At 37.4% G+C, this 27,367-nt stretch overlaps 2 protein-coding genes across 3 annotated transcripts; one reads left to right on the top strand and one right to left on the bottom strand.

The window, feature by feature from the left end:
* The first annotated feature begins 4,286 nt into the window (after positions 1-4,286).
* On the top strand, positions 4,287-13,575 carry azi2 (5-azacytidine induced 2). Its single transcript, XM_033980600.2, has 8 exons — positions 4,287-4,452; positions 5,376-5,633; positions 8,046-8,162; positions 8,590-8,689; positions 8,986-9,119; positions 9,188-9,252; positions 10,221-10,321; positions 11,708-13,575. Exons 2-8 carry the CDS (start codon positions 5,415-5,417, stop codon positions 12,133-12,135), a joined length of 1,164 nt encoding a protein of 387 aa, XP_033836491.1. The 5' UTR covers positions 4,287-4,452; positions 5,376-5,414; the 3' UTR covers positions 12,136-13,575.
* Positions 13,576-13,934: 359 nt separating this feature from the next.
* Positions 13,935-17,336, bottom strand: cmc1 (C-x(9)-C motif containing 1). Of its 2 annotated transcripts, none has more exons than XM_033980602.2 (4): positions 17,229-17,336; positions 16,849-16,941; positions 14,507-14,597; positions 13,935-14,431 (listed from the first exon to the last, which is right to left on the bottom strand). In XM_033980602.2, the coding sequence occupies exons 1-4, from the start codon at positions 17,245-17,247 to the stop codon at positions 14,311-14,313; spliced, it is 324 nt and encodes a 107-aa protein (XP_033836493.1). In that variant the 5' UTR covers positions 17,248-17,336; the 3' UTR covers positions 13,935-14,310. The 2 variants fall into 2 exon arrangements, with proteins under 2 accessions (XP_033836493.1, XP_055084129.1); XM_055228154.1 differs by having other exon boundaries at positions 13,980-14,431; positions 16,849-16,938.
* Positions 17,337-27,367: the final 10,031 nt, after the last annotated feature.

Here is a 27,367-nt window from a genome sequence, read left to right as displayed (position 1 = left end):
GCCAGGCCTATAATGACTAACTAGCCTCCAGCACACCCCCACACTCAAAGATTATGCATATTTTCGCACACACATACTACAAACACACCGTGAGCATACCATTGTTCTCCTTTCACTGCAGATACGATCTCGCTCTAATTGGCTCAGCAAAAACAAAGGAAGGGCCTTGGATGCCCCACTCAGCTCAACTCATCCGGTCCACAGGGATGTCCTCTGATGTACCAACGTATGTACACGGGCCTTGGATACAGCTGACCTCTGCGCTCACTGAAGAAGGCCAGCGATTGATTACATGGCAGAGTTTCAGGGTGATCATGAATCTGTAAAGTGCAGATGCACATGGTTTTAAAAGTGAAATGATACAAAAGCCAAAAATGGAAGATGTTTTAGCCCAAGCTAACTATTTTACAAACTCTCATCGCTATCTCAGCCAACGCAATTTGGGACACTGGCCTCAGCTGCCCGAAACCCTGGTAGACTGCCTGTCCCAGTCGTTATAATTGAGGAGAGAATGGAGGCTGTGTCCAGTGTAGGTATAATGTGGGCTGGTGCAGTTTAGTTCAGCTGGGTGAAACAACTCTGAGACAGCAGTTTGATGTATGACCGTGGCACTGGCACCATTGATCTTAACTTTAACTGCAGCAATGCAGTGGTAGTTGATGGGATGTTATATTGCAAAGGGACAGCGGAGGTACACACTAATTCTATCAGCAGATATTTTAGTGGTGATAAAGAGGAATATTAGCATTATAAGAGAAGAAAGTTTGTTAAAAAGAGGCAGCAATATCGATTGGATAGATACTGCTGCCTATAGGAGCCTGGTAATTATGGAGAAGTGTTGGAAGATGGGATGTCACAATTGTAAATGTTAATATTACTACTATTATTGTGAGAAGGAGCATTAAGATTTCATAATTTCATAGTTATTTCCAAAATAAATTAAGAAGTGAAAGCCTTGACTATTAGTCTTACTGTATTAGTCTTTTACTGTAGCCCTATAATTTAGTTACTTTCTGTTGGTGCTGATTGTCACTTGGACTCTAACCAACAGTTTTCAAAATGATTTCCTTTAGCGTGTAGTTGAGATTAAAAAAAAAAAAGAAAAAAAAAAGAGTGGTAATACAGTAAACCTGGTAGTAGCAGTGGTGGCATTCATGGTGGGGACTGGGGATGATAAGTAGACTTAGATACATAAGTGCAATGACTTTGGCAAGTACTTTCAAATAAGAAATGTTATTATTTGAAAATAGAAATACCTTTATTAAAAGGAGATTTTTAATATCTCCTCCATTGCAAAAGAAAAAAATCAACTCTGTCAACTGGACAAAACTTTCGAGTTAAGTTTTTTAGATCATAACTGAAGGACTGAGGGACTACACATACATTTCCTCCATAATGAGCAGCGCGAGTCAAATGGGAACTAAATGCACACAAATGCTAACTGATAAGAAAACAGCACCCTCTAGTGGCGAATGAGAAACATGATACTTGTCTACTATTAGCTACTCTTTCATCAATCTACATTTATGGGCAGCAGATGCTTGTATCTAAGAGAGGTATTAGATTATCATCCAAACAAACCACCATAGGGATGTTCCTGTCATTTTGTGTTTTGGTTCCATATTTTTCCATTGACACGTTTACTGGCATTAAATCTAAATAACCCACAATACATAAAAACATGGTCAATCCGCACCTTCTGTCATCATTACTAAAATTAGTTCAACTAAATTGCTACGTATAAAGCTGTTTGATGGAGCATTGCCATATTTTTATCAGGACAGAGGAAACATGTCTTAAAATGTCATGTATTAAGCCTGTTTAATCACTTTCTTTTATATTCAGGGTGAACATTGCTTCTGGTTTGAATGCTTAACAAATGCACTGTAATTCAAGCTTTGCATTTGATTGTCTACAACAGCTTACAGGCAAAAGAGAAGTTAATTAGATGTTTCAAGTGACCATTATTTCTATAATATGTTGCCACAGTGCTAGCGCCTGCAAACACTCTGAGAGTGCTCCAAAATAAGCACTTAATTTGGGCAGTGAACTAACACACGCATAATAATGGACTAATTTACATACATTATGTCAGTCTGTTTAGTATGTAAATGCTTGGTAAACTTCTGGGTTTAATCATTCCACAGACATTTTAATTGGGAGTTTGTTAATTGGTTACATTCATGCTCTGACACTTGTTAATCTATTGGCACTTCTTGTTTGTTCATCTACCAAGCAGCTGACTCAAAAACTTGAACTCCAACATGTTTTAAGACAGCATATAGGACATTACATACTTTATTTTTTAACAGTTTTAACTTAGTGGGTTCAAACTAATTAAATAATTTGCACACACATATGATCAGCCAAATAGCTGATACTTTTACAAAAGTTGCTGTTCATCTCAGAACATTAACTGGTTTATAGTACTCCACAAAAACAAATTTAACTGCACTGAAAACACTTAAACTTCAGAACTTAAGAATAATGCCAAAATGTGAGCATGCACACATACACTGTTACCTGGGCCAGTCCGTTGACCCTGGTGACCTTGCCTGACACAGCTCAGAGGTGTCCATCAGTCATGAGTTGTTTTAGTCTAGTGATGCTCTGTCTCCCCAGGTCTTCTCTGCTTGCTGCATCTTCAAATCTGAAACCATCTATGACCAAGGTTTCTCCATCCTTCCAGATGGCACCGCTGCCTGGACACACACTCTGCTCCTGTCACAACAATATGCACACATTAGACAGTGCTGTGCTTGGCATGCCTGGGCACAGCCAACAATAATGAGGTTGTACATAGTTTATATCTACAACAGGGAGTTCATGTTCATGCATGTCAGTGCATAAACAGCTTTTGGTTAGCATAATACTGAATGTAAAATACTGAAATAACAGGCTCATATTTAGTAGAATATGGTTGACTATAGCAACCTTTTTGAAACCCCCTTGCTTGACTTTATGAGCTCCACAGTCCAAAACAACAGTGCCCACAAATAACAAGCATTTATTTCTGACAAATAACGAGCAGTTGTAGTGTTTTTTGTTGCCATTATATGAGGGTTTTTTTTTACTACTTAATGAACAAATAATATTTTTGATAGACCAGAAAAAGCTTTAGGCCCCTGAAAGCATCTCACCTAGGGTGGTGCCCCTATAGTAGGCTATGCCTACCTGTTCCTTATTGCTTCTATTTTATATTTTTTTTAAATCTCAATCATAGCCAGTGTATATCAGAATCGGCAATGTGTTGTATGTTATTTCAAATGACTAACAAAAAAAAAATAAAAACATTTTATCCAAATGTGCTAAATAAACAGGCCATAGTCAGGATGCAACCATTAGGGGCTTGAATGACTAGCATAGTCAAGTATGACTCAGGCACAATGCACAATTAGTGTAGCTCAACAGACTTAGCCAACAAACAGAAACTGTAAACAATAGGTGTTTTTAGTTTCAGTGCAAGTAGCTCCTCCCTTCAGACAGATATAAAGCAGTGTCCACCAGCAATCTGAACAGAACTGAAGAAGCGGCTTGGATGAGCAAAGGCTAGTGATATTATTGGATACAAAATGTACTTGCATTTGGCTAGTTGAATCCGTGAATAATGCTATTATTAAATAGCAAATGTGTTCCCTAGTAGCCCTACCTTTTTGTGAGATCGCCGAGTGCGAATGGAAATGCAGTGATCAACCATATGTTGTATTTCTTCCAGGAGTGCTTGAGCATTGGTTAAAACTGCAACGAAATCAGTTCGTTTATCTAGGTCAACATGATCTAAACTACGACTAAAAGTGATCAAAACTTCACACGTGCAAGCAAATGTGTATTCTTACGTTCCCGCGTTGAAGTCTTCAAATCCTCAGGACATCGTGGATTACTTTTCTCATTCATCGTTGAAAGGCAGAGGCAGGCCTGACGATATTATGTTCTTTACACCTAAGCCAATATCACAATTCATCAGCAAATATATAACGTATTACTTCCATAAATGTAAAAATCCTTCCAATCTTACTCGTGATAGTTCGTGAAAAACTCACAAATGTAACTATGATGACAACGTGCCTGCCACGGTGAGCGCGTGCACTGCTGTTTGGCGCCAACAAATGTGGCGCCTTTCATTCAGATTATTTATTAGTTTCCTCGTAATACTTTTTCGATTGTTGTTGTTGTTGTTTTCAGAGGAGATATGATTAAAATAGGATTTCTCACGACAAGTATTAGCGGATGTAGGAAATCAATATTTGGCTTTTATTGTGAAAATCCCTGGGCAGTTAAAGGACTCCCGGAAGTTTTTGTTTCTTCACCATCATCACCTGTCAGCGCTGACACCGAGCGAATGTTCAATCTCTGCTCTTTGTTTTTCCTCGCCAAACCCCTCGTATTTCTTGACGAACAGGTGTTTATTTATTTAGGCCATTGGTGAAATAAGGGACAACGGCATCCAACACGGTTTGTATACGACTGAAACCTTCAATGTTACTGCTTTAGATACTGGGTCACAAACAGCGAAAGCTAAACGCTAGCTAGGCGCTATCATCAAAACAAACACAACACACATCAACTATTCAATAGCCATGGTTGAAATCCACGCTGTGTAAGCTATTTTTTAGTTAGCATCTTATACGTTCGATTTTGTCATATAGGCTATGTGATTTTGTAAACAAAGAACGCGGAAGCGAACTGTATATTGTTAGCATCGTAAAAGAAATATATTTAGACGAAATATTATATTGTTTTAACTGTATACTGCCTTATTGAATGATTAGCTCCTCTTATCTGTCTCTAAAAACGAAACTAAATGACCGCTCTGTATTTCTTTGCTTTCGTTTGACAGACTGGACAAAAATATTATTCCTTATTACTCTGTAGTGTATAATATTCAATTATTATTTTTATGTGGCAAAGGAAACCATTAAAACATGTATTGTTTTAGGAGGAGAAACATTTGCTGTAACAAAGGAGGAGAAACATTTGCTGTAACAAAGGATATACTGTAGTTAAGAAACACAGGAAATTATGTAAAGGAAGGATGTTCTGAAAAACATAAAATAGTAATTATACAGTGAAGTAATAATAAAAAAAATAATAAATTACACGTGTCAGTTAATTTACATAACATTTCTAACTTTCATTTCGTTTTGACATGTAACAGTATTTTCAAATATGAGGATAGTTATGCATGATTGGACTTTACTCTACTAGTTCCCATAGCATAATTGCTTTAAAGTAATTTCACTTTACTGACTTCATTATCGCGCATGGCAATGACCAGTGCCTGCTTAATCTCAACAGAAATCTGTAGGAAGTACCTAAAATACCACGTAAATATGACAAAGAATTCAATGATAAAACATTACAACTGTCCTCTACAGGTCTTCTACCTGGTACATCTGGTGTAGGCATCTGCCGACATGGAGCCCCTGGCTGTGGATGATGACATATGCATCCTTAAATGTGAGACGGCCTCCACTGCAACAGGAGAGAGTCCCGTCTCGGTGTGTGCTGGCGATGAATCCGTCGCATCTCATTTTGCTCTGGTCACAGCCTATGAGGACATTAAGAAGAGGCTCCGAGACACAGAGAAGGAGAACACACTGCTGAGGAAGAGAGTAAAACAGCTTGAGGATAAGGTATACATTTAATAAATAAGGCAGTCTAGACAAGATTACCATGTATCCATCTATTAAAAATAAGCTTTTGAAAAGTGACCTCGAAGCAAAGAGAGATAGAAACCTTCCCCAATGCTCTGGGACTTAAAATAAATGCACTTTAGGCACAGAAGATGAGTTGTCTTTTTTCACAAGGGAGGGTTATTTAGAAGCCACAAGTAATCAAAACAGGCTTACAACTGCTCCCCTGCTCTCAACCCATTATTTTTTTAAGAGTTTAAAATGTTCAAAATGTGCTCATTTTATAAATAAAATTACATTTTCTCTGTAGCACTTCATGGATTTCATAGGGAACACACTATAGTTGTTTATACAATGCGTAAAGGTAAAAAAAAAAAAACAACAACAATATGTACAGTGTTATCTTCATTTTAGATGTCAAAAAGTATTTGCGGCTCCCAGTGTTTTCTTTTCGATGGACCCAGGTCCAAATGGCTCTTTGGGTGTTAAAGATTGCCGACCCCTGGTCTGTGCCGTAGACATGAAATGTCAACATTATTCAGTTTGTACAAAACTTGGGGGTTAAAATTTATGCATGAGAAGATTAAAATCTTTTTTCATGGATATGGGTCATTTTTCATAGTTGGCCAGCAGGGGCACAAAGACAAAAAGAAAAAACATTTTTTTTAAATCTTACACCCACATTCTTAGTCTGACCATCCTGAAATATGGATTACTTATACACTGGCTGCCTCTAATTACGTTGATATGTCAAACACAATGATCAATGCTAGAGCCCCACCTATAGGAATGCACAACGTTTACAATGAAGAGAAGAAAATACTTTGACATTAATGTTTGTTTTTAACATAGTTCATTGTGGAGAAAAGCTGGTCATATAGGTATCTGATTTTCTGCACAATTTCACTTTTCACTCAAATGTCCTTCAATAAATGCAAGTGTGACGCTTATTTTGAGCGATGAAAAATAATAAAATATTATTTTATTTTAATATTTCAAGATCACAATAATTCCAATTTAGAGCTACAATAATACATATATAAATTGCACTTCAGTTAAACTTAAAATAATTTATTTTCCCAAAACCACATGGAGCTGCAGTATAAGGATGAAAGGGCCGCATGCGGCTCCGAAGCGAAGTTCATAAGAATGATGGGACACATGAGAAAACCCTAAAACATAACTGGCGCAATACTCTATTAAATAGGAATTCGGCTATATTGGATGGCACCCCTTTGATATACATTTATATAGGATTTTGGTCCAAATGAGCTCACACTTCACATGCCACATCTAGAGATTTTGATAACAGAGATAGACCAGTATAAAAGTCCAAATATCAGCCCGATATTTGGACTTTTTAATGTATCGGCTGCTATGGGCGTTGGGCCATTGGTTGCTCTATGTTCTAAACAACTGGTATCAGCATCAGCCATGAAAAAACTATATCGGTCAATCTCTATTTGATAATCCATAGTTATCCATTTTTATTGGATATGTTTTTTGTGAAGCATACCATCAAAAAATGTCTTTATTTCCAGTTTTTTTAATACCTGCTCCTTGCCACATGTATCGGCTATATATCAAAGTTATATACAGAGACAGAAATTATGCAGAGTTATTGAAAATTGAAACAAACATTATTTGGGTCACTCCAATCACAAAAGTCAACTACTATAGCTATATTATGCACTCAGTTGCTGTTCAAAGCTACAGATCCTACTAGTAATGAGAGTTAGCTATGGTTCTAGAAACACTGATTAAAAGTGATTGAAAATTGATACAGACATTATTTAGATCACTCCAGCCAAAAAAGTCAATTACACCTTAAGAACCTTGTACATTATGCGCGAGGTTGCTAGTTCATTGCCCTGGGACACAGTGTAAGTCAATTGTCACTTGCCTATGGAAATAGGGTAAAGAGCAGATAGTGGCCTGGGCAGCTGTAAGGGCTTTAAGGACAGTGTCATACAGGGGTGGTCAGAGGAGATTGCATTTCAGGGGCGGTCGCGATTCAGGGGCAAATGCATGGCAGGCACAAGTCGATGGGGTGGGGGGTGTAAGGCCATGGTGTGCGCACATCCATAGTGGGGAGGGCCATGTGCACGTTGAGAGGGACATGCACACGGTGGCGAGGGCCATCATTGCCGATTAGGGATATAACTATTCTATTGATGCCAAAGTTTGGGACTGGTTTTAAATGGTCAAGTCTAGAGTCAGAGCTGTCACATTGACTGTTAACAAAACCAAACCTTAGACTGAGGCCAAAGGGTGCACACACTTTTCTTTCAGAATTTGGTTAACATTTTTGTTCTTCCACTATAATTGATTTAGGTCATTCTTATGTTATGCTTGTAGCTCCAACAACTGATGTTGTTAATATTTTACTCATGTTGACTTTTGTATCTGCAGCTTTTTAGACCAGATGCACTCCCACCAGAGGGTCCTCAGTATGTGAACAAGGCCTTCAGTGCTTACAGAGGTATCTATATTGAGAAAGAGGATCTACAGATGGAGCTCAACAAACTGGTACCTAAATATTTGTATTCTTATAATCTGAACAACTTTGAATACTAAAGGTTATATATATATATATATATATATATATATATATATATATATATATATATATATATATATATTTCCACACACACACACACTTGGTTGTATTCCGATCCAATTAATTACACTATATTTTCCTAAGCTCTTGGGTAAATCCACAAAATTTGTGACATCATTTATTTTAGCTGCCCTCTGTTTTAAATATTATTGATCTAGAATGTTGTGATGTTAACTGAAAAGCAAAATATAATGTATTATATTTAATACTACAATTATCTACAGTATAGCTGTATAAATCAAGTGGACATGGTATGTGTGTTATTGCGAATATTCTTCAGAGCATGTCTTCTTGAAGAAATGTTGGCTCTGATCTGTGCCCTCTGTCTCATGTCAGAAAAAGGAAAAAAGTGAGAGTGAGCGAACGCTGACAGAGCAGCTACAGGCCAAAGAGATGGAGCTGCTACAGCTGAGGACGGAGATGGAGACCAGTCAAGGTGCAGGCCACATCTGTGTCATAATCATTAAATGTGTGTATATATATATATATATATATATATATATATATATATATATATATATACATACATACTGTGGGTGTTTTGATAATTCCTGGAAGCTAACAATTCCTGGAAGCTAGTGTCATCTTGTTCATACATATACATACATATAACTGTAAGAAATTAGACAGACCAATAAATATAGTTTAGTACGATGTGATGCGTAACTGTGAAAATACAAACTAAAATGGAGTGAATTTCACTACACTAGTTACATATTATTTTGTTTGCAGTGATGAAAAGTCTGAACAGCCCGCAGGACTACTGGCAGGTGGACAGGGTCAGCACAGAGCTCAAGATCCATAAATTACAAGAAGAGCTGGAAAAGGTTACACTGGAGAATAGCAGACTGCTGGAGAGGAGTGGGGTGAGTTTCTTATGTGAAAGAACTATTGGACAAACAATGCTTTAATTAAACTATGATGTCTTTTATAGGAAGACCCCCCTGAGTCTAATGGACCTGATGTAGACCAGAGTTGTGGTGCAAAGTTTAATGCCAGGTAGGGTTTTTATTTTTCTGTTATGATTCATATTTAGCTGTGCCACACAGGGAGGCCAGGCTGCCCAGCATGTAATACATACATAATATAAATTCATGAATTGTATTATTATCAGAGTGTTAGTGTTTTATATGTGCTGTGTAAAAATCAGGAATGAGTATTGTTTTGTGTAGTTGTTTGCTTCGGCCACCAGAGGATGGTGTAGCTTCAAGTAGTGTCTGTATCCTATGAGATACATCAACTTTGATCAGAACAATGATAATTTCATGTATCAACCCCACCCCCCCATGTTTCAGTGGAGGTAATCCTTGAATAATTACGCTTTTGCCTTCCACAACATTTTTTGCATCAGCTGTTTTTGTGTGGTGTTAAATCCTCATTGCAGTTAGCTCAGTTTTTGTCCCCATTTTCAGTTTTACGGCAGGAAGAAAAAGTGATGGTGAGATGTAGCATCTTTTGTCAAAGGTGGGGATTGGACAGTTGTTCATGTGAAGGTTATGCATTTAGTTTTGAGAGCACAGTGATTACATTAACAGTGAAAAACCATGTTTGCATTTTTGTTATGTAATACAGAAGTGTTTGCATAGAATTTTTTAAATAGATTTTTTAAAAATGTTTTTCAGTACTTTATATTTTTTATGTATTAAAACTCCACTCATTTAAATTGGTCTGGGAATCATATTGTATCCAATAATACAATATGTAATTACATATTACAATTTGGATTTTATTATATTGTGATATAGCTGTAATTTCATAAAAGGCCTCCAACTTTATAAATATACTATATAAATATTATATTTAAATAATATTACTGACAATTTTATGGATACAATACATTTTTCAAGTGTACCTTGTCTAAAACTACATTAAAGTGCTGCAGCAGTTTTAATACCTAATTCTAAATCTGGGAGGTATAATGTTTCTTGCACATGCAACTTAAACAAATGCATAATCCATGTGTGCAGGGAGAAGGCCATGCAGACGTATGACGCTTTGTGCGGTGAAGTCTCCCGACTCCACTCGGAGCTAAAGCACCAAAATGGATTGATACGAAAACTAAGACAAGGTGAGGAAAACATCGGTACTTTACACTATTTGATATCATTCATCACAGTTAGAGGTATAAATATTACAGAATACAGTCCATTTTTTCTTCACAAAATAATATGAATTTATTACCAAAAAAAGTATAAGAATTTTGTATTTCCAAACTCGTAGAACCAAATAACTTACCTGATTGTCCCATTTTCTCTGTCTTGTTACTGTTATACTGTGCTGTCTAATTGAATATATTAAAATTAAACTAATTTTTGATATATGGTATGTTTCAAAAAGCAAATCTTGTGTAACTCATACTTGTTGTTTGTGTAATGTCAGCATTTTTGTCCTGTTGCAGAAAAATAAGTTTATAAAAATATGAGGAACATGATTAATTTGAAATAACTAAAGAAGTCACTGTTATTGGGTATCATTTTGACACAGTTTATATCGAGGTGTGATAAGACAGCAGATATCATCAAAGTATTCAAACACTTTGACAAAAGATGTCAAGAAAGCGGCTGTTCTTCTGCCATTGCTCAGAGATGTATTCAACGACATATTACCATTGTTGTCAATTCCCTCGGTGTGTCAGAGGAGCAGACCAGGAGGTGAAAATTAGTATGAAATATGGCAAGAAAATAAATCTTGGCCTATTTATTCCTCTGAATAAGAGGCTAATCCTGTAACTTAGATGAGGCAGATAGAGTGAGAGAAGAAAAGCAGTTCTGGCAAAGAAATTGAGAGTGAAGTTGGGAGGGGCAGAGGGGGGCTGTCTGTTTGTTCATATTGTGCATCTGTATTCTTCTAATGTTCCTGCTTTGGAATCACTTTTATTCAAATCCTAGACTCAGGAGACCCTCTCCTGGAAGAGTAGCGGGGCAGGGATGGATGGATAGATGATGTGTGGAGGAAGAGAGGTACTGAAGAAGATACTGTCATTTAAACTTTATTATTTGCTCAAAATGATTATTTGATAGAAAAGCAATGGTGTATGTGAGATTAGGACATTTGTTTTTGCATGGAAATTATGGAGACGAAAGGCTTATCTTCTGCTCAGAGGTTTCTTTGATTGGATTTGTTCAACTGAGTTTTCTCTGATTACTTTTGAATGCTGTCCAAAATACAAGATGTCATATTCACACAGCAAATAGTTTTTATGGTTCATTAGTTGCATGAAGACTTTTTGTTTTAACTTTAAAGGCTATGAAGCCATGGTACAAGTTCAGCCGTTTACTGACTTGAAAATGACTTATTGTCATGTGACTGCATGTAATATATTCCCTGACACGTAAGCTCATTCATTTAAGACAAACCACTTTTATTTTGAATAATGAAAATGTTTTTCTTAAGCAGTAATGAGAACACAGTCAGAGTGATATCCGTCCTTATATACTTTTTCTTATCTCCCTAGTCACTTCCACAGTGCCAGTGCAGTGTCTGGATGATGTGGAAAAGAACAACAACCAAGTTTTGAGGGCACCGCTGTCTCAGCCCCCATGCACCCCTCCCCTCCCCTCCTGTTCGGGCCGCTCCCCTGTGGGACTGTCCTCTGGTGCTCTAGCAGACAGCCTGAGAGAGGACTGCTGGTACAACGGGCCGTGGCCCTCACAGTACTGCTCTGGAGAGGCTCTGCTGGGCACAGACTCCTGCTCTGTAGTGCTGCCTCCTCCCCCACTGAACCAGGCCTCTCTGGACGACAGCTCCAGGTCATTCCCGAGCCCCCCCAAACCCAGTGATGCTCTATTCTGGGAGGGACACTCCAACTCCAACTCTTCGTCTTCAATGGGACACTGCAGTCCCAGGAGCCCACCCAACACAGAGTGGGCTAAGCCCTACTGAGCGGATGCCTCACTCAAACGAATGTCCGCACACCAAGGGGAAGATTTGTATGAAACGATAAGCAACTCTTAACCCTGCCACAGTAACCACCTTGCCTGCCTTAAACTGACAAAACACCTCTTTGGGCTGGAATTAACTGGACCTACTGGTTGGGATCAATGGGGGCCAATGTGGCCTTTTTGAGGTAATGACTTTGTCTGCGTACTATGATTATTTAGCTCCTCTGTGCTCTTTAATTGTGGACTCATTTGGCAGAGGAACATGTCTTAATGCCCTTACGCAGAATCAGTGTCTGTATTGTCAATCTTGCATACCGTCAATGTATGCATACCATCTGTAAAGCATGCATACTATAGGTTTGTCCACACGTTAATAACACATCAGTGTATTGTGTGTTCATATGTGAGCCCCTCTCTCCTGCTCACAGCAGGATCTTTCACTATATCTATAGCAGTATTGGCAGAGGCACTTTGGCACTTCTGCTGATCAGACTAAGAAGTTTAACCTGCTGTCTTTTGTCTCCTCAATGAAAATCCTCATGTAATGCATAATTGTGAAATTATTTATCATAAAAAGGTAACTGTAACTTACACAACAGACAATTACTGTAGAATTCATTACGTAACATACATTAGTACCAATTAAGTGTTTTTATTCAATCAACTGACAGGCCCAAATCTGAGTACAGTTACTGCCTCGATTCAATGAAAGGACTATAATGTGTACAGCATATGTAAATGCAACTGTTTACAATTTATCTCAACTCTTCAGAAACCTAAGAAAGCTTCCTTATAGCTGCCATCGACAAAATCTTCAGTTATGTTGTTCTCCAAATGGCAAAGACAATTGCAGACGAAATGCTGTGCATTTTAAAAAAAACTTGTGAGATTTTCACATACACTCCCTGTTATAAACATCTTTTTTTTAGGTTTGTGGACAATTTGAACAATAGGAAATGTGTTAAGTGTGCTTTGTGCTGATGTAAAATATGATACATTTAGCATACTATCAAAGATAGACTGCAGAAGAATGTGTATATTGTATAAATGTATATGGTGGGCTTTAGTACTCCGCCAAAATGCAGTTTTGCACTCCAAACCACCGTTTTCCTTTTAATGTAACACCTAAGTCAATTCTGGAGGTTTTCAGAGCTGCCTGTGATATTGGCAAGGCAGTGTATTTAATGCAGTGTTGACTGTGATTCATGACTGGTGCATAAAGCACAAAGTACCATGATATTGAAAAGATTTTTTTGGCGCAGGAACTGGTCTTGTTAAATTTTTTTATTTGTTTTTAGATTTTTTTATTTACAGCAGTAGTTTCATACTTCTGTAAACTATTTGCAAACCAAATGCAATGTATAGTAGATATGGAATTATATTTTAAATTTACTGCACTTCAGACTGTTTGTAAATACAATAAATTAAATGAATCATAAAATTTGCCATTTTTGAGCTGGTAAATTTTAAATGGATTTGAGACTGGATGCATTCACACTTGAAGACACATCGAAGTTGGGACTAGTATTAAATCTGGAATAAACCAGACCAAACCAGTTTACATCAGGACTAAACTGGGTTCACACCAGGGTCAAACCGGGATGCTGTGTGATTGCAGCTTCATATTTGCAGCGAATTGTACAAGGTTGGGGTATATTTTATATTTGGCCCATCTTAGTTTTACCTGTCACCCAGAGACCCGCCTTCCACTGTCTTGTGTCAGGACTGGAACATAGCTGGAAACTAATTTTGCTTGTTTTTTCACAACAATCTATGAGAAAAAAAACAAAACAAAAACATTCCAAAACTATTTAATCACAACAAAGCAATAGATTCTTTATATTTAAACTCAAAAATATAATGCAAGCACACAATTTTACTATACATCTGTCATTTACACTCATCACTTATATACCTGTTCTTCAAAGTAAAATAGCTGAAAGACAAGCAAGTATCAATGTGGTGGAGTCCTTTTAAAAAAAAAAATACACAAAATATTGAAAGAATTTGTATTATTCATTAGACAAGTAAATGATCAGGTTTGTTACACGTTTGAAGTAAATTCTTATTTGTTTTTATGTTTTTGTAATCAGAATATCAGTGTTTTTGCTGCTATTGATCACTGTCCCTGACCACGCCGTACATTGAAGGGTTGAACGATGATCATGAACTCTCATCACATGCTAGTTGGCAATTTCTGTTTCCTCTGCTTGCTTGGGATACCAGTCCGTTCAAATTCCAACTTCTCCTGGATATACTCTTTCTTACACTCTTCAAAAAAGACTGGATCTTGATAGCTGTAGTTGTAAAAGAGGGAAAAATTGAATTAAAAAAAATGTCTTAAGCTTATAATTGGTTGTCTAAATACGTACTGTTTTATAAGACAATCTTTTAAGGCAGCATTTTCCTCTCGACATTTGAACACCATTAAGAAACCAGATTCTTTACAGCAGTGGGTGAAAGCTGAAAAACAGCACATCAAAATCAACAAAAGAGATTTATAACTAAACATTTTCAAACACTTGTAATATTTACATTTCATTGATAACATCCAAAACCATCTAAGTACACAACAGAAATCCCTTTAAATGGATGCTAATGAAAGCCTGGTTGTCACTAGAGACGATGCCAGCGGCGCCTCCACAAGGGTGCTTTAGCGACTTGGTGCTCTGGCTCGCCCTGTGATCCAGATTCAAAGTGTACGTTTCTTACTGTAAACAAGGTGTTGAAGACTTTGAGTCTGCACCTTTTTAGCACGCTCTTTCTCAAGGCTTTGATTAAAAGCACTGCCTCTGTCCCCTCTGAGCCGCTGACTTCTTAATTAGCTTTATCAGTGGAATCTGTATTGTCATCACACAGACACTTTCATCAGGATGCAAATGTGGATAAAAAACAAGTGCAAAACCAATTTGGAGGAGCAGAACAGTGCGACTAATCTAATCAGCGAACGCCTCAGCTCCGTCCCCTGGTGCAAGGCTGCTGAGGGGCGGCTTTCAGATCACACACAAAAAAAGAGGACAGGACAATATATATAAACAAGCTTTGAATATTAAGCGACTGGGCTTTAAGAAGTGATCGCAGACAGTTAACATTCAGTTTAGCAGAAATGTAAAGTGCAACTCTTCATTATTTTTGGCACAATGTAAAATAGACCACCAGGCTCATTAAATTATTAAGACACATGAAAACATTATGGAGTTCAACCATGACCCTGTCCACCCTGAAATTCTGGAAGTCACATTTCTCATTAATTTCTCCCATTAAATGTATAAATAATATTAAAACTTTAAGTAAAAAACAATACAACTTAATGAATAATGTATTTGTAATTTTGTATTTCTTGCATACAAGCTATTAAAATGTTTGTGAAAATAAAAGTATCATGACACGAGCGATGGTATTCAGCAGCTTTGCCAAACAATATAATGTAACAATACACAGACACAACAGGTTCACACAGGAAAACGTGTTTGTATACAGCTGTCCCACACAGAGGTAATAGTACGGAGGTCAAAGGTGTGAAAATGAGTGGTATGAGAAAGTTGTGATTTGGGGGGTTTCCGTCCTCACTTAGCAGTCAGCAAGTGCATTCTGTGTGGGTGTGTGCGTGTGTGCATGTGTGTGTAAGAGCCAGTCCTCAGCTACACATGCCCATGTACTCCGTACTTCGCAAGACCCACAACAGCATGTGAGGTTAGATTTGTTATACAACTTTCATATGCATGAATGTATGGCCCATCCATTGTCTGAAACAGATAGTTAGGTACTGAACACTAACCCATTTTGTCTCATTATTTTTTATCAAAGCATATTATATATATTCAAGCTACAATTATATGAATGAAAAGTCATTTTTTTAACTCATTGTAGAAAATATTTTGATAGCAGTGACATCCCAAGTCATTCCCTGGATGTCACCAACCCAATGAAAAAGATTTTCAGATTCGACAATGTGATAATGTCACAGACGGGCAGCAAAAGATTTAGACCCTCAGTGCATTACAACAAACATCTGTATTTAAGTTAGTTATTTAGTTTGAGGGAAATAGCAGTGTAGTCTATCGCTCACATTACATACATAAAAACATATCAGAGTAAAGGACATTAAAAAGATTTAAAAAGTAAAAAGTAGAAGACAATGCATAATCAATAAATAGTAAGTGCTAAGGAGTGCTAAGGGTTCCCCTTCTCCTTCCTGAGGTGGCAGCATTGTATAGCCTGATGGCACGTGACAGAAAAGTGTTCCTCAGTCTGTCTGTGAAACAGGTCAGTGAGTCTAGTGCTCACAGAGCTCTTCTAAATTATTCTCCTAATGTAGCTGCCTCCTGTCTGCATTAAACATTATTGATCTATAAAATGTTGTGATATAACGTGAAACCCAGCAATTATGAAGCTGTCAGCTCTGGGATGCTTAAATATTTGTGAATTTAACTCTACAGGAGTCATATTTATTCAGTTTCAAAATCAGTCAAGTGTTAAGGAAATGAACACACCTTTGAACTTCAACTGAACGTGGTGAACATATTGTTGATTAGACAAGCACAGCCAGGATGGATACATTTTATAATTTTTTTAGGCTATGCCAAACCTATCCTAAGCTTCACATATTCATGATTGAATTGAAATGATCTCTCTGTACTTTATTTATTTTAATAAATGAGAGTGCAGCTGATCTGACGCGGGGACAGACAGCATAAGGCACAAGGCTGCTCACCTTGTACCTGCTCTGAACAGCGCTCCCTTGCTTTCTCTCTCATCATCTTTGGGATGAGGACATCCAACTCCACATGCCTCAGATGAACTTCTTCTGCGGAGAAATGACGACACGACACAGATTAGCCATATTGGCCTTGTCGACCCGCTGTCAGCACCACCAGATATCCCTGTGTGGAAAATGTGTTCCACTAGACATACAATGCGTCGTAGCTTTGTTCCGTTATAGCTGTAGCGTTAAACCGATGTAAATATGGCTTAAAATTCACCATTTACTCTCATGATATGCTCACACATATGCACCGCATCCATAGACTTGGACACACGCGGCACAAACAAGTACGTTCAAAGGAGATATTCTTATGAATAAAGATATATTACCTGGATTGGTAGTTTCCATTGCGTTGTTAAATGTTTTACTTATGAGTTATGACCTACAGACATGCTACTGAGCTCTTAGCTAACACGCACCAAAATACTTCCGGTGACGTAGTTTGACGCGTCAGGAGACTACATTTCCCAGAAACACCCGCAAATATTTTCGCTTTGTGCATCAGATACTGCACACTGTTTATTCTAACATGTCATGTTACCTATTTCTGTTGGGCAGTAATATGATGCATTGTTTGGGCATGATTATGCTTATAAAATTGGACGAGAATTAGTGTGTGTATTTAGCCCAATCTGCCAATTTATAACGCTATCATATCACTGTAAACCTTCAGAGGCAAGTTGAGCTATTGTCCTGCCCTGACCCGAGTGTTCGAGAAGGCGAGATACTGCAGGTGAATTGGGAAAAAAAAAAATCTTGAATATGGGGATATCAGTTTGTAACTTATTCTATAGTTTAATTACATACATGTAAGACAAACGTATTACAAGGTTTTCAACATATATAGTTTTCGTATTAAAATAAGGCATTTTATGGGATATATCAATCTCAAAAAATGTATCAAGCCAGATTTAAATTTCTTCATTTTGTTGCCATATCAGACAGCAAAAAACATAGGCTAAAGGGGAGATTTTGGATATCTTGTTTAATAATGGAGAACAAAATATCACTGAAAAATTGCCAATGGGTTTCAGATTTCACCTATTTTTTAGTTCAAACTTTTATAAACCAGACTTGGAATTAGTTATCAAAAAATCTTCTTGTATGGTTCATCAAACTCGTATTAAGTACAACACTGGAAAGTTTGGTGTATGTAGGTGCTGCTTTAATGCGTGATCATTATGTCCCTATGGGGTAAAATGCATTTTCAGAAAAAGTCCTTTGTCCCATATGGCTGCAATGTGAATAAATTAAATATTAAAACGTCTTTTTTGCAGATTGGACAATTGTGTTTTTTCCACATGAAAGCCTTTATGCTAAGCGACCAAACAGACTAAAAAACAAAAAAATTGAAAAAGTAAGTGGTAGTGTCTCTGCCCTTGCACCTACTGTCAGCTGGAAGACCACTTGTGCATTCACACGACACGTCCATACATAGCTTAGACATAGGTGTACTGTAGACTGCAGCACCGAACGTCTCCTTCATATCCAAACCACACACACAACGATCATCATTCACACTCCCCCACTCAGTCTAAGTCAGTGCAGCGTGAGAGAGGATGGCTGCTCTGTCTGCCCTAGGTTCTCACAGCTCTCTGAAGTTACTTTCAGCTTCCTTTGTAGATGAACTCACACCAACCACAGGACGACACCTGTCTTTGACCGCAACAAATTCTATAGCGTAATCACATGTATAAACCATTTCTTTAAATTATTTGTAGTTATTGTGGAACTTGTAGTGACCTAAATGAATTGATCAGTGGTATAGCCTACAATACAATCAGTACAATGTAATGTAATATAGCTGATGCAGAAAAATTTGATACAGATTTCATTTATTTTTCTTTTTTTCACCCCTCAGTATGTGTTGTATTAATATATAGGGAAATTTATCTGTTTGAATATTTTGTATCTTAAAACTGTATACATCATCTATCATCCATGCTTTCTTTTTGTCCCATGCAGGGTGAAGTACGTGAATGCCCACTTGGCCCTCTTGGAGCCCTCTTGCTGCCCGAGGAGGATGCATGCTGTTAGTTATGGCAGAGTCTGGAGCTCCAGCTCTGATCCAATCTACCCCAAGCAGCAGGCTCCTGAACCTGGCAGAAGGAGGTTAGCAGAGTTAAACCCTTTCAGAACATGCCTCAGTGACCCGGGACACCACCAGCTCCTCCAACTGTTCACGCACAAGGCCCCTGTGCGAGAATGTCAAAGGGTCATTGACACCTTTGTACAGCTAATGTAACCATCGATAATTGATTTGTATTAACTACAGTAATATTAGACTATTTTATTAACATTTTTATTGACATTTTTATACAACACTCTTAGATATCCCATTAACAACCAGAATAAAGAAGCCTAAAAAGTTATTTATTTCAGTAATGTTCAAAGGGGGATTGTTTCTTCTTTTTTTTCTTCTTCTTTTTTATTTTATTTTTTTTTACTTTTGTTCATTTTAATTTTGTGCTTAGATTATATTCTTTTGGCAGTAATTTAACACAGTTAAAGTAAACACAACTTAAAATGAAAATATATAAATTTCATGCTGTGTTTATAGGTTGCAGTTATAGGTCTGTAGAATAGAGACAAATGGACTTCTCAATATTCAAATTAAATTTTTACATAATTACTGCTGAGAATTGCCGCCAGAAAATGATGTAGAACTCTTTTAAATTGGTTAAAAAGAAAAGCACACATTTGTTTTACTCAATGGTAGAGCTTTGCCGCATATGAGACATTTCACCTGCCCCTGAGTTCAAATCCTGCTTCAAACAGTAAACCACACCACTCTCAGCCCCATTTGCATTTGTTCATTTAAATGTCCTAAATGTCTGTTGTAATTTCAAATAAATATTTTGTAAGTGAGTATGTGACGCTTTTTACATATGCTTTTATTGACCTAATAGTAATTATTAATTAAGTAGTAATTGCATGGAAAGTGTATTACAAAAACAAATGAAGAGATAATCTTCAATCTTTTCTCAGAACAGTCAGAGAGCAGAATAATGCTTCTCATTGCTCCTTGTCAGTTTGTTGCAGGGCTGATTTGGCTGGCAGATGGAGTGTGGAGATGAGATTTTGAGAGTGTTTAAACCCTAGCGGCAGGACTCCTCTTCAGGGTCGGTGGGGAGCAGACGATCCGATGGTCTGGGTGAGGGGATTACAGGCAGACGCAGGCAGACCTCCACTGCTCCGGCCTGTCGCGGAGGACCTAACGCGGCTCTCCACTGTGAAATCACTGTCAATGTCAAGAAGTCAAGAAACCAGCAACACACTTTTGGCTAATGGTGAGTATGTTTACACAATTGCATAATTACATAATATTTAGTTTTTGGTTGGATGCAAGTGACTAAATACACTTTGCGTTTAAAAAAGTTTGTGTTTAAAAAAAATGGGGTGGCAATTAATTTTCTGCAAAGTAATACAAAAAATAACATATTGTATTTGTATTTACAGTTTTATAATATATTTTATTCAGCCTATTTATCTATCCAAGACTGGCTTTGACTCTTTAACAACCTCTATAGGCAATTATTTAATTAAGATACGTTTAAATCTAAACATTGCAATAGGGTTTTTAATTTTTTTTGTTTTGTTTTTGTGATCCAACTGCCCCTCATTGTGGTCCTTGCTACTGAAATATTTGTCTACTTCTCTCACAGTTGCTATTGCTGTAAAGGACTATTTGATTTTTATTTATGAAATTCTAAAGACTGCTCAAACATGCATTTTGGATCTTTTTCTGACCATGACCCCGGTTGTGTTGGCACCACCTGAGAAATGTCAGAATGCATTTCCTCTGAAGCAAATGAAGAGCTGTGCCACTGAGCTACAATCTGTAGTCACTTCTCAGGCAGGCTAAAGCCTTTGACACCAGAGTTTTTAATTAAAATTACATTAGGACTAATCAGCCGAGAGAAGGGGATGGAGGTCAGAAGGACTAAGGAGGGGGTCACTATCTGCTGCCAGGGCACTCAATATGGGCTATAAAGGATGGACCAGGCAGGTTGATCTGATATGATGTTTTATTTTAGGTGATAAATAATAATCCATATATCACATGTTTACACAGTTGGGAAGAACAATTTGCAAATGTGTTTAGAATACTTAATACCTGCATTAACATGTAGTTTGTAACATGTTCTGTTACATAGTATTTTGAATACTTACAATACTCTCAGGTTGAGCATTACCGTGAGCAAAGGATTTAGGAGTATGAGTATCCTACCTTCCTTTTTTTTCTTTTTTCTTTTTTTTTTTTTGCACATGTTCCTCATCAATCACTTATGATTCCACAAAAAACTATCTTTGCTCAATGATGCAATGACTTTCAACATTGCTAAAATACACTGTATACTTGTATACATTCATCATGCTGCACACATGATCTGGTTTAGCAAAAACTAAAACTTGATAAGGAAGTCGAGGGTATTTTTGACAGAGGGAACACGTGCTCTCTCTGTGCATTTGTAAAGGCAAGATCAAATGTTAATGCAACTTTTCTCTTTTCTGAAACAGCAGAAGCAGGAGAGAGTCGGGGACACAAAAACCCATTCGCTCGCACACAAGGACTTCTCGCCAAGATAATTATAAGCTTTATGAAAGTAGTGTGCAAGAAGGGGGAAGGAACCCAGCACAAGAATGGGCAGACAGGAGAAGAAGAAAATTACTTTTCCCCTTTGGCTCTGCTTTATGCCCCTTCTAACAAGAGAAGAAATGGCAATGTATGGAGGAGGCCTTCTTCAAGCTGGCGTCCCGGAGCTTCTGGCAGCATAAGGCAAGGAGTAGCATTCAGAACGTCTTGTGTTTTCTTCTGTTCATTAATCCACCAAAACCTTTGACCATTCCACAATAAGCAGCTCATTACTTGGTCCATCTTGATCAAAAAGACGAGTAGGACAGACCTTAGCTGAAATGAAGTCCGTACCATTTGAATAGGAGTTTGGTATAGACCCCAGTTCTAAACAACACCAAAAAGAACATCTTGTCTTTTGATCAAGTTTTTTTTCCTCCTTCAGCCTACATCGAGTGTCTGAATGCACTTAATTATCTAAAAAGGGAAAAGTTTGTACCTGTTGAAAAAGCTACCCTTCTAGCTTGCTCGGTCTCGTTAATGCCAACAAAAAGCAAGATGCGTACGAATGGTCAGGGAGGATGCCACATGCTGCGGAGTGCCTTTCAGAGATGTCCCTAATAAGAATGCAGTGGTGAGAGCAGCTGAATGCATGCTAGGGAAGATGGGCAGGGAGGAGGACAAGAAGAGAAAGGAGAAAAACATCTTTTACCTCCCCTATAATTACTACAAATAAAGAATGGGCTAAGGAAGAAATGGCAGAGGAGATTTTCCATTATGACTGAAAAACCCATCAGGCGCAGAAAGCAAAGATCGATCGTTTTTAATGGATAAAAGAGAAGTTTCATATCTTAAAGTAAAAACCTATGTAGAAGCTGCTTTGTCTGTTCACTTTTTCAGCTAAAAGTAGTGTCCAGTCTGACAGCACGAAGTGAGTTGTATTATATACTTTATATGCGGTGACAATTCCTTTATATTTCCCCTTCTGAAACCTGAATACATTTGATTTTACATAAATTTTTTATTGTTGCTTCATAGAGAAGTATTACTTGTCTTAATGTACAGTCTCTGACCTCTGACCCCTGGAGCAGTGGAGTGTTGTGATCTCTGGTTGTACACATTTCACACTTCACTCTTGGCTTTTAGTAAAACCATCAGGGCATTTACATCTTCATACAATGAACCACTAGACCCAGCATCACAGGTCACTGAACTATATTGGCATCATTCTCTCTGACACCAAATACACATTAGAAGAAGATGTTATCAAAATATTGCACATTTTGCACACCATAGAATATGTTTTTATTTTTTCTAGGACTAAAGTCAAGACGCTCTTTTATTCTATACATTAACTATTTTCAAACTGTTTTATTTTTATTGATCACTCAACTTAAAGTGATGTTAAACTATATTGGAACTATATGAAAATCAAAAGAATTTGTTTTATAGGCCCCATTAGCTAATATAAATATTTTATTCCAGTTTAATTTGGAATACACATGTAAGTCTTTGTGAGCTATTAGCAGTGGTGTTAGAGGATCAGTAGGTGTTTGTTTATGTCAAATAAATGACACTAAAATTGGTGAAAAATGCACCACAAAAGGATGATGCAAATCAGAACTTTCATCTAAAAACTGCAGTGTTTATTCAATATAAGCTTGTTGATTCGACGCTCTGTGCATTAGAAGTGTGTGTGTGAGGGATGGGGGTTCAGAAAGCACAGGCCTCACACTGCGATAGGTGCTAAAATATACAGCGCGAAAAACTCAGTGAGAAAGAGGCAGCTGAGCAACAGGAAGAAGCACGGCTGCTATGGAAGACTTGTGTTTGAGAAACAATAACAATCTGTTTTACAATCAGCACTCCAATACAAATATGTGGTTTAAAATAACAAAATAGTGATTGTAAATTTATCTCAATCTCTTGGTCAACCTTTTTTTTTGTGTTAATATTTCATCACCCCAGTTAAGTTAACTCCACACTATCTGTGTCAAATTGAATACAGCCATTTCTGACAGTAGCAAAATTAACAGTTTTTCAAGCCTTCATGGAAATGGATTAGGTTCTCTGTCTTACAAGTGTGTGCTTAGAAGAATTGATCATGTTATTTTAGTGTTGATAAACATGATGTTGAGTGTACATGGGTCAATATGTGTAGGCTATAAAATTAATTATCAATGATTGACTACAGAATAGACCCAAGCCCCCTACTGGGATTGATGGAATGCATTTATTAAACAAATAAAATAGCTAATATACTTAAGTTCACTGGTGCAGAAAGCTCTCCATTTTCCAGCTAGGCTCTGTATACCCACAAGCCCCTACATGAGAATGAAAATACGTCTATTTAAAATGTTTTGGACAATGACTTCCACAACATCTTGACAAAGTTCCTTCTTTTTTCTTCTCATAGTTCTCCTGAATGGCAGGGCTGTGCTAAAATAAGCATATGCACACATCCTCAGTGCAGAGGGAGGAGGAGTATACAACACCCTCTCAATTATCAAGCTCTCCGTGCCACTCTCCACACCTCATGTTTCTGTGTTAATGAGTGGATTAGGGCCCTGATTAAGATGCACTTAACCCATAAACAGCATTCACATACCAGCCCCAAAAGCCAATTAAAGTCAAGCCCTGTTGCCGCTGCTGCAAGACTGAGGACCAAGTCATATTATGGGAGTCTGGGATGGGTAGTGAGAAATGGGGCAGATTTAGGTCATTCAATAAAAATAGCATTAGAAGATTTTGGTTTGACTGGTATTTTTAGAGAGAAACTATAGTTAGGGGAAAAGTGTTTATGGACTTACTTACAGTCCGACATGTATTAAGACACAGGGCCACAAGCCAGTATTGGTACAAAGCTGGTTGAGCAGGTATGCAGGCCGGTAAGGCATCTGGTATAAAACATCTGTCCAGGCAGATATTGATAGAGAAAATATAAAATGAAAACTGAAAAATCGCTATGTGCTCATTTCAATCAAATATTAAAAGATAAAACATGCTGTGTAACCTGGTTTAATCATTTTAGTAAAGTTTAGCTTAGGTGAATTTAACAATACATTTTACAGAGTTACTGCTAATGTTGTTGGCAAAATTTTGGAACACAAAATGTATGACCAAAATAAGTAATCATATGCTTATCTTTTACCTGCTCATTTTTAATCTGTAGTAAATACAGATTTCAGAGTGACAAATTGTGTTGAAGCGTGGCTATTTATACTTCCAAACTTGTAAACTAAGCTGATTAATTAGCTTTCTGGCTTATACCTCTGAACCATAAAGAGCTTGTAAATTACCTTTGGGGAAACTGACAACAGGCACACAAAACAATAAATCAATGTGTCTAATGAAGTGCACGTGCAATGGCTGTGTCCTATTCTTACCAGAGTCATATGGGGAATAACAATGAGTAAAACAGGGGAGGATGGTTAAATTGTTAATCATAAAGTGATGCAGCAGTCAGCAGATTTAGTCCAGGCTGCTCCTAGACGGACAAATGCATGCGGGATTCCTTCCACACCACTGGAGCTGACTGGAGAAGGAAACATCTCTGATTCAGAAACATTGGATGAGGGGGTTTGCGATGTGCAATTTTCATATAGAGGACACGTAATTTCTTGCCAGAACCTTGAATTTAGTACTTCACCAGTGCAATGATTTACTACAGTTTATTTGGACTATAATCCCTCCCATAGCATTTTATATGAAGTCAAAATTCAAAATTCAAGGATAAGTTCTCTTTGAAATATCAGATACATGCAATAAAATTATTATTATTATTATTATTATTATTATTATTATTATTATTATTATTATTATTATTATTATTATTATTATTATTATTATTATTAATAATAATAATAATAATAATAATAATAATAGTTAAAACTTACCAATTGACAACCACAAAAATGTAAATATTTATTTTATAGTGATTATTAGCAACTAGAATTCCCATACCTCGCAAGATCTGGTTGTGTTATGAAATGTATTTGCCATAGAATTTATTTTGTCCATATAGCGAAACATAGTGTTGTGGTGACTTTGGGTTAGTGGGGCACAGCAGATTGGTGGGCAGCAGATCCTGACACTACAGATTGGCTGAGATCTAGGACGTGCTCGGAGCAGGACTTTAATTGGTTTTGGCTTAGGTCTTCAACAACTTCTCATCAAATAAGAAGTGATTTGGGAGAGTCATGGTTCTTGGCCGACAAAGACTTTGGGAAGATGAATCTCTTGTGTGAACTTTGAATCAGAGCTTGACATTTGGCGCTTAATAAAAATTTTCACTCTCAGTATTTTATGAAAAAGTTGTTGAATCACTACATTCCCATTTTGCACGTTGTCTCATTACCATTACATTAGGGTGCTTGTCTTATCTTATCTCATCCAGACTAATAGGCAAATAAAGTTAAGATAAGTACATTAAAGAGCTTATTCACTGCCCGCATTGATGTAGACCTATAGCGAGAGATAACCACACACAGTACAAATCCACCCAAACAGCATCTCATTTGCAAATGTAAATGAGGAAACACCAAATCTTTACAGAGAGGCAGAAGCGTATCTCGGTGGGATAGCTGGAACATGACAGCCCCCTGACCGCTCCCACGCTGAGCACCAAATGTGATGGTCCACTCCCACTGCTACTCTTTGCAGAATACAGGATTGAACCATGACTGTAAGCATCGGAGGGGGAGGAAGGGGGGACATAACTTTGAAGCTTTTACCTGATATGTTTGATAGAATGTTGTGACTATGCATCTCAGAAAACATAGGCTACCTCTTGAAACAGTCAGAATACCTTATATTTTACAGTAATTATTATCCAACCACAATGAATAACAGTCCATACAGCTTTCTTAGAATATAGAGAATTCACTCAGCCAATCAAATGCTCAGTTAGTCCGTGTGGCAGTCGTGACATCACCAGCAGTGTCGGGCTCAGTTCCTCCTGTGGCTTGGGACCAACAAGGCCTTCTGCTGACCCTGGTTTGTCCATAGATGGATGCGTGTGTGTGTGTGTCAGTGTGTGTGTGGCGTGCGTGTTTGTGTGTCCTCCTGTCTGTCCAGAGCACTGTGGGAGAGGCGACCTGGGGCATGGCTCACATTCAGAATCATCCCTTTAGATGTGTCAAAAAGCAGGCACAGTGAGGGGACAAAGTGGGACAGAAAGGGCACCAGAGTAAAACAACAGAGAAGAAGATAAAAGTTGAATGTCATTTGGATTTGAGATAAAAAACAATTTGCACATCTGTATTTTAGCCAAAGTAGAGGAACTTCTTCTAGGTTCAAACCATGACCTAGAGAGTATAGCACACCATTAAAATCCTATGAATGCAATTAACACACTAATCCTACATTGTTGCTTGTGATGTTTGCCAGTGGAAGTGTATTCCCTTGACTCATGTATTCAGACAGCTTATCAGTGTATTCATGTTGAGTGGGTATCCGTTATTTTCCTGATTCTTAAATCAACAATGCCTCTTATTGTCCACATGACAGAGCAAAGATGAGCCTCAAGAGTACAGATGATAGGGCACTTTGTCTGTCTGCATTTGTCTTTGAATTATGAACTTTGTAGAACATTATTAAAGGTGTTTAAAGCCTGGTCTTATCTATTCTGCAAAACATATTATATGTGATTGTAATCATTACATTTTACACCAGATTCTGTTTTAGCGGAATTAATATGCAAGATTGACTAGACCACTAACATAACAATGAAAGGAATTTCATAAAACACTGACATCAAGATTAACTTTTGAAAGTCTTTGTGTGCCAGATTTCATAAAGGTACAATTCATAAGGTGGCAACGTCTGAAATATAGCTTACAACAATGTGTGACCACATTGACCATTTCGTAACTTCTACTTCGATTCTAAACA

The sequence above is a fragment of the Periophthalmus magnuspinnatus genome, chromosome 16 (assembly GCF_009829125.3).
Source record: "Periophthalmus magnuspinnatus isolate fPerMag1 chromosome 16, fPerMag1.2.pri, whole genome shotgun sequence".
NCBI classification, from domain to species: domain Eukaryota; kingdom Metazoa; phylum Chordata; class Actinopteri; order Gobiiformes; family Gobiidae; genus Periophthalmus; species Periophthalmus magnuspinnatus.
Note: the sequence above shows the minus strand (reverse complement) of the source record. Positions and strands in the feature narration are given on the sequence as shown.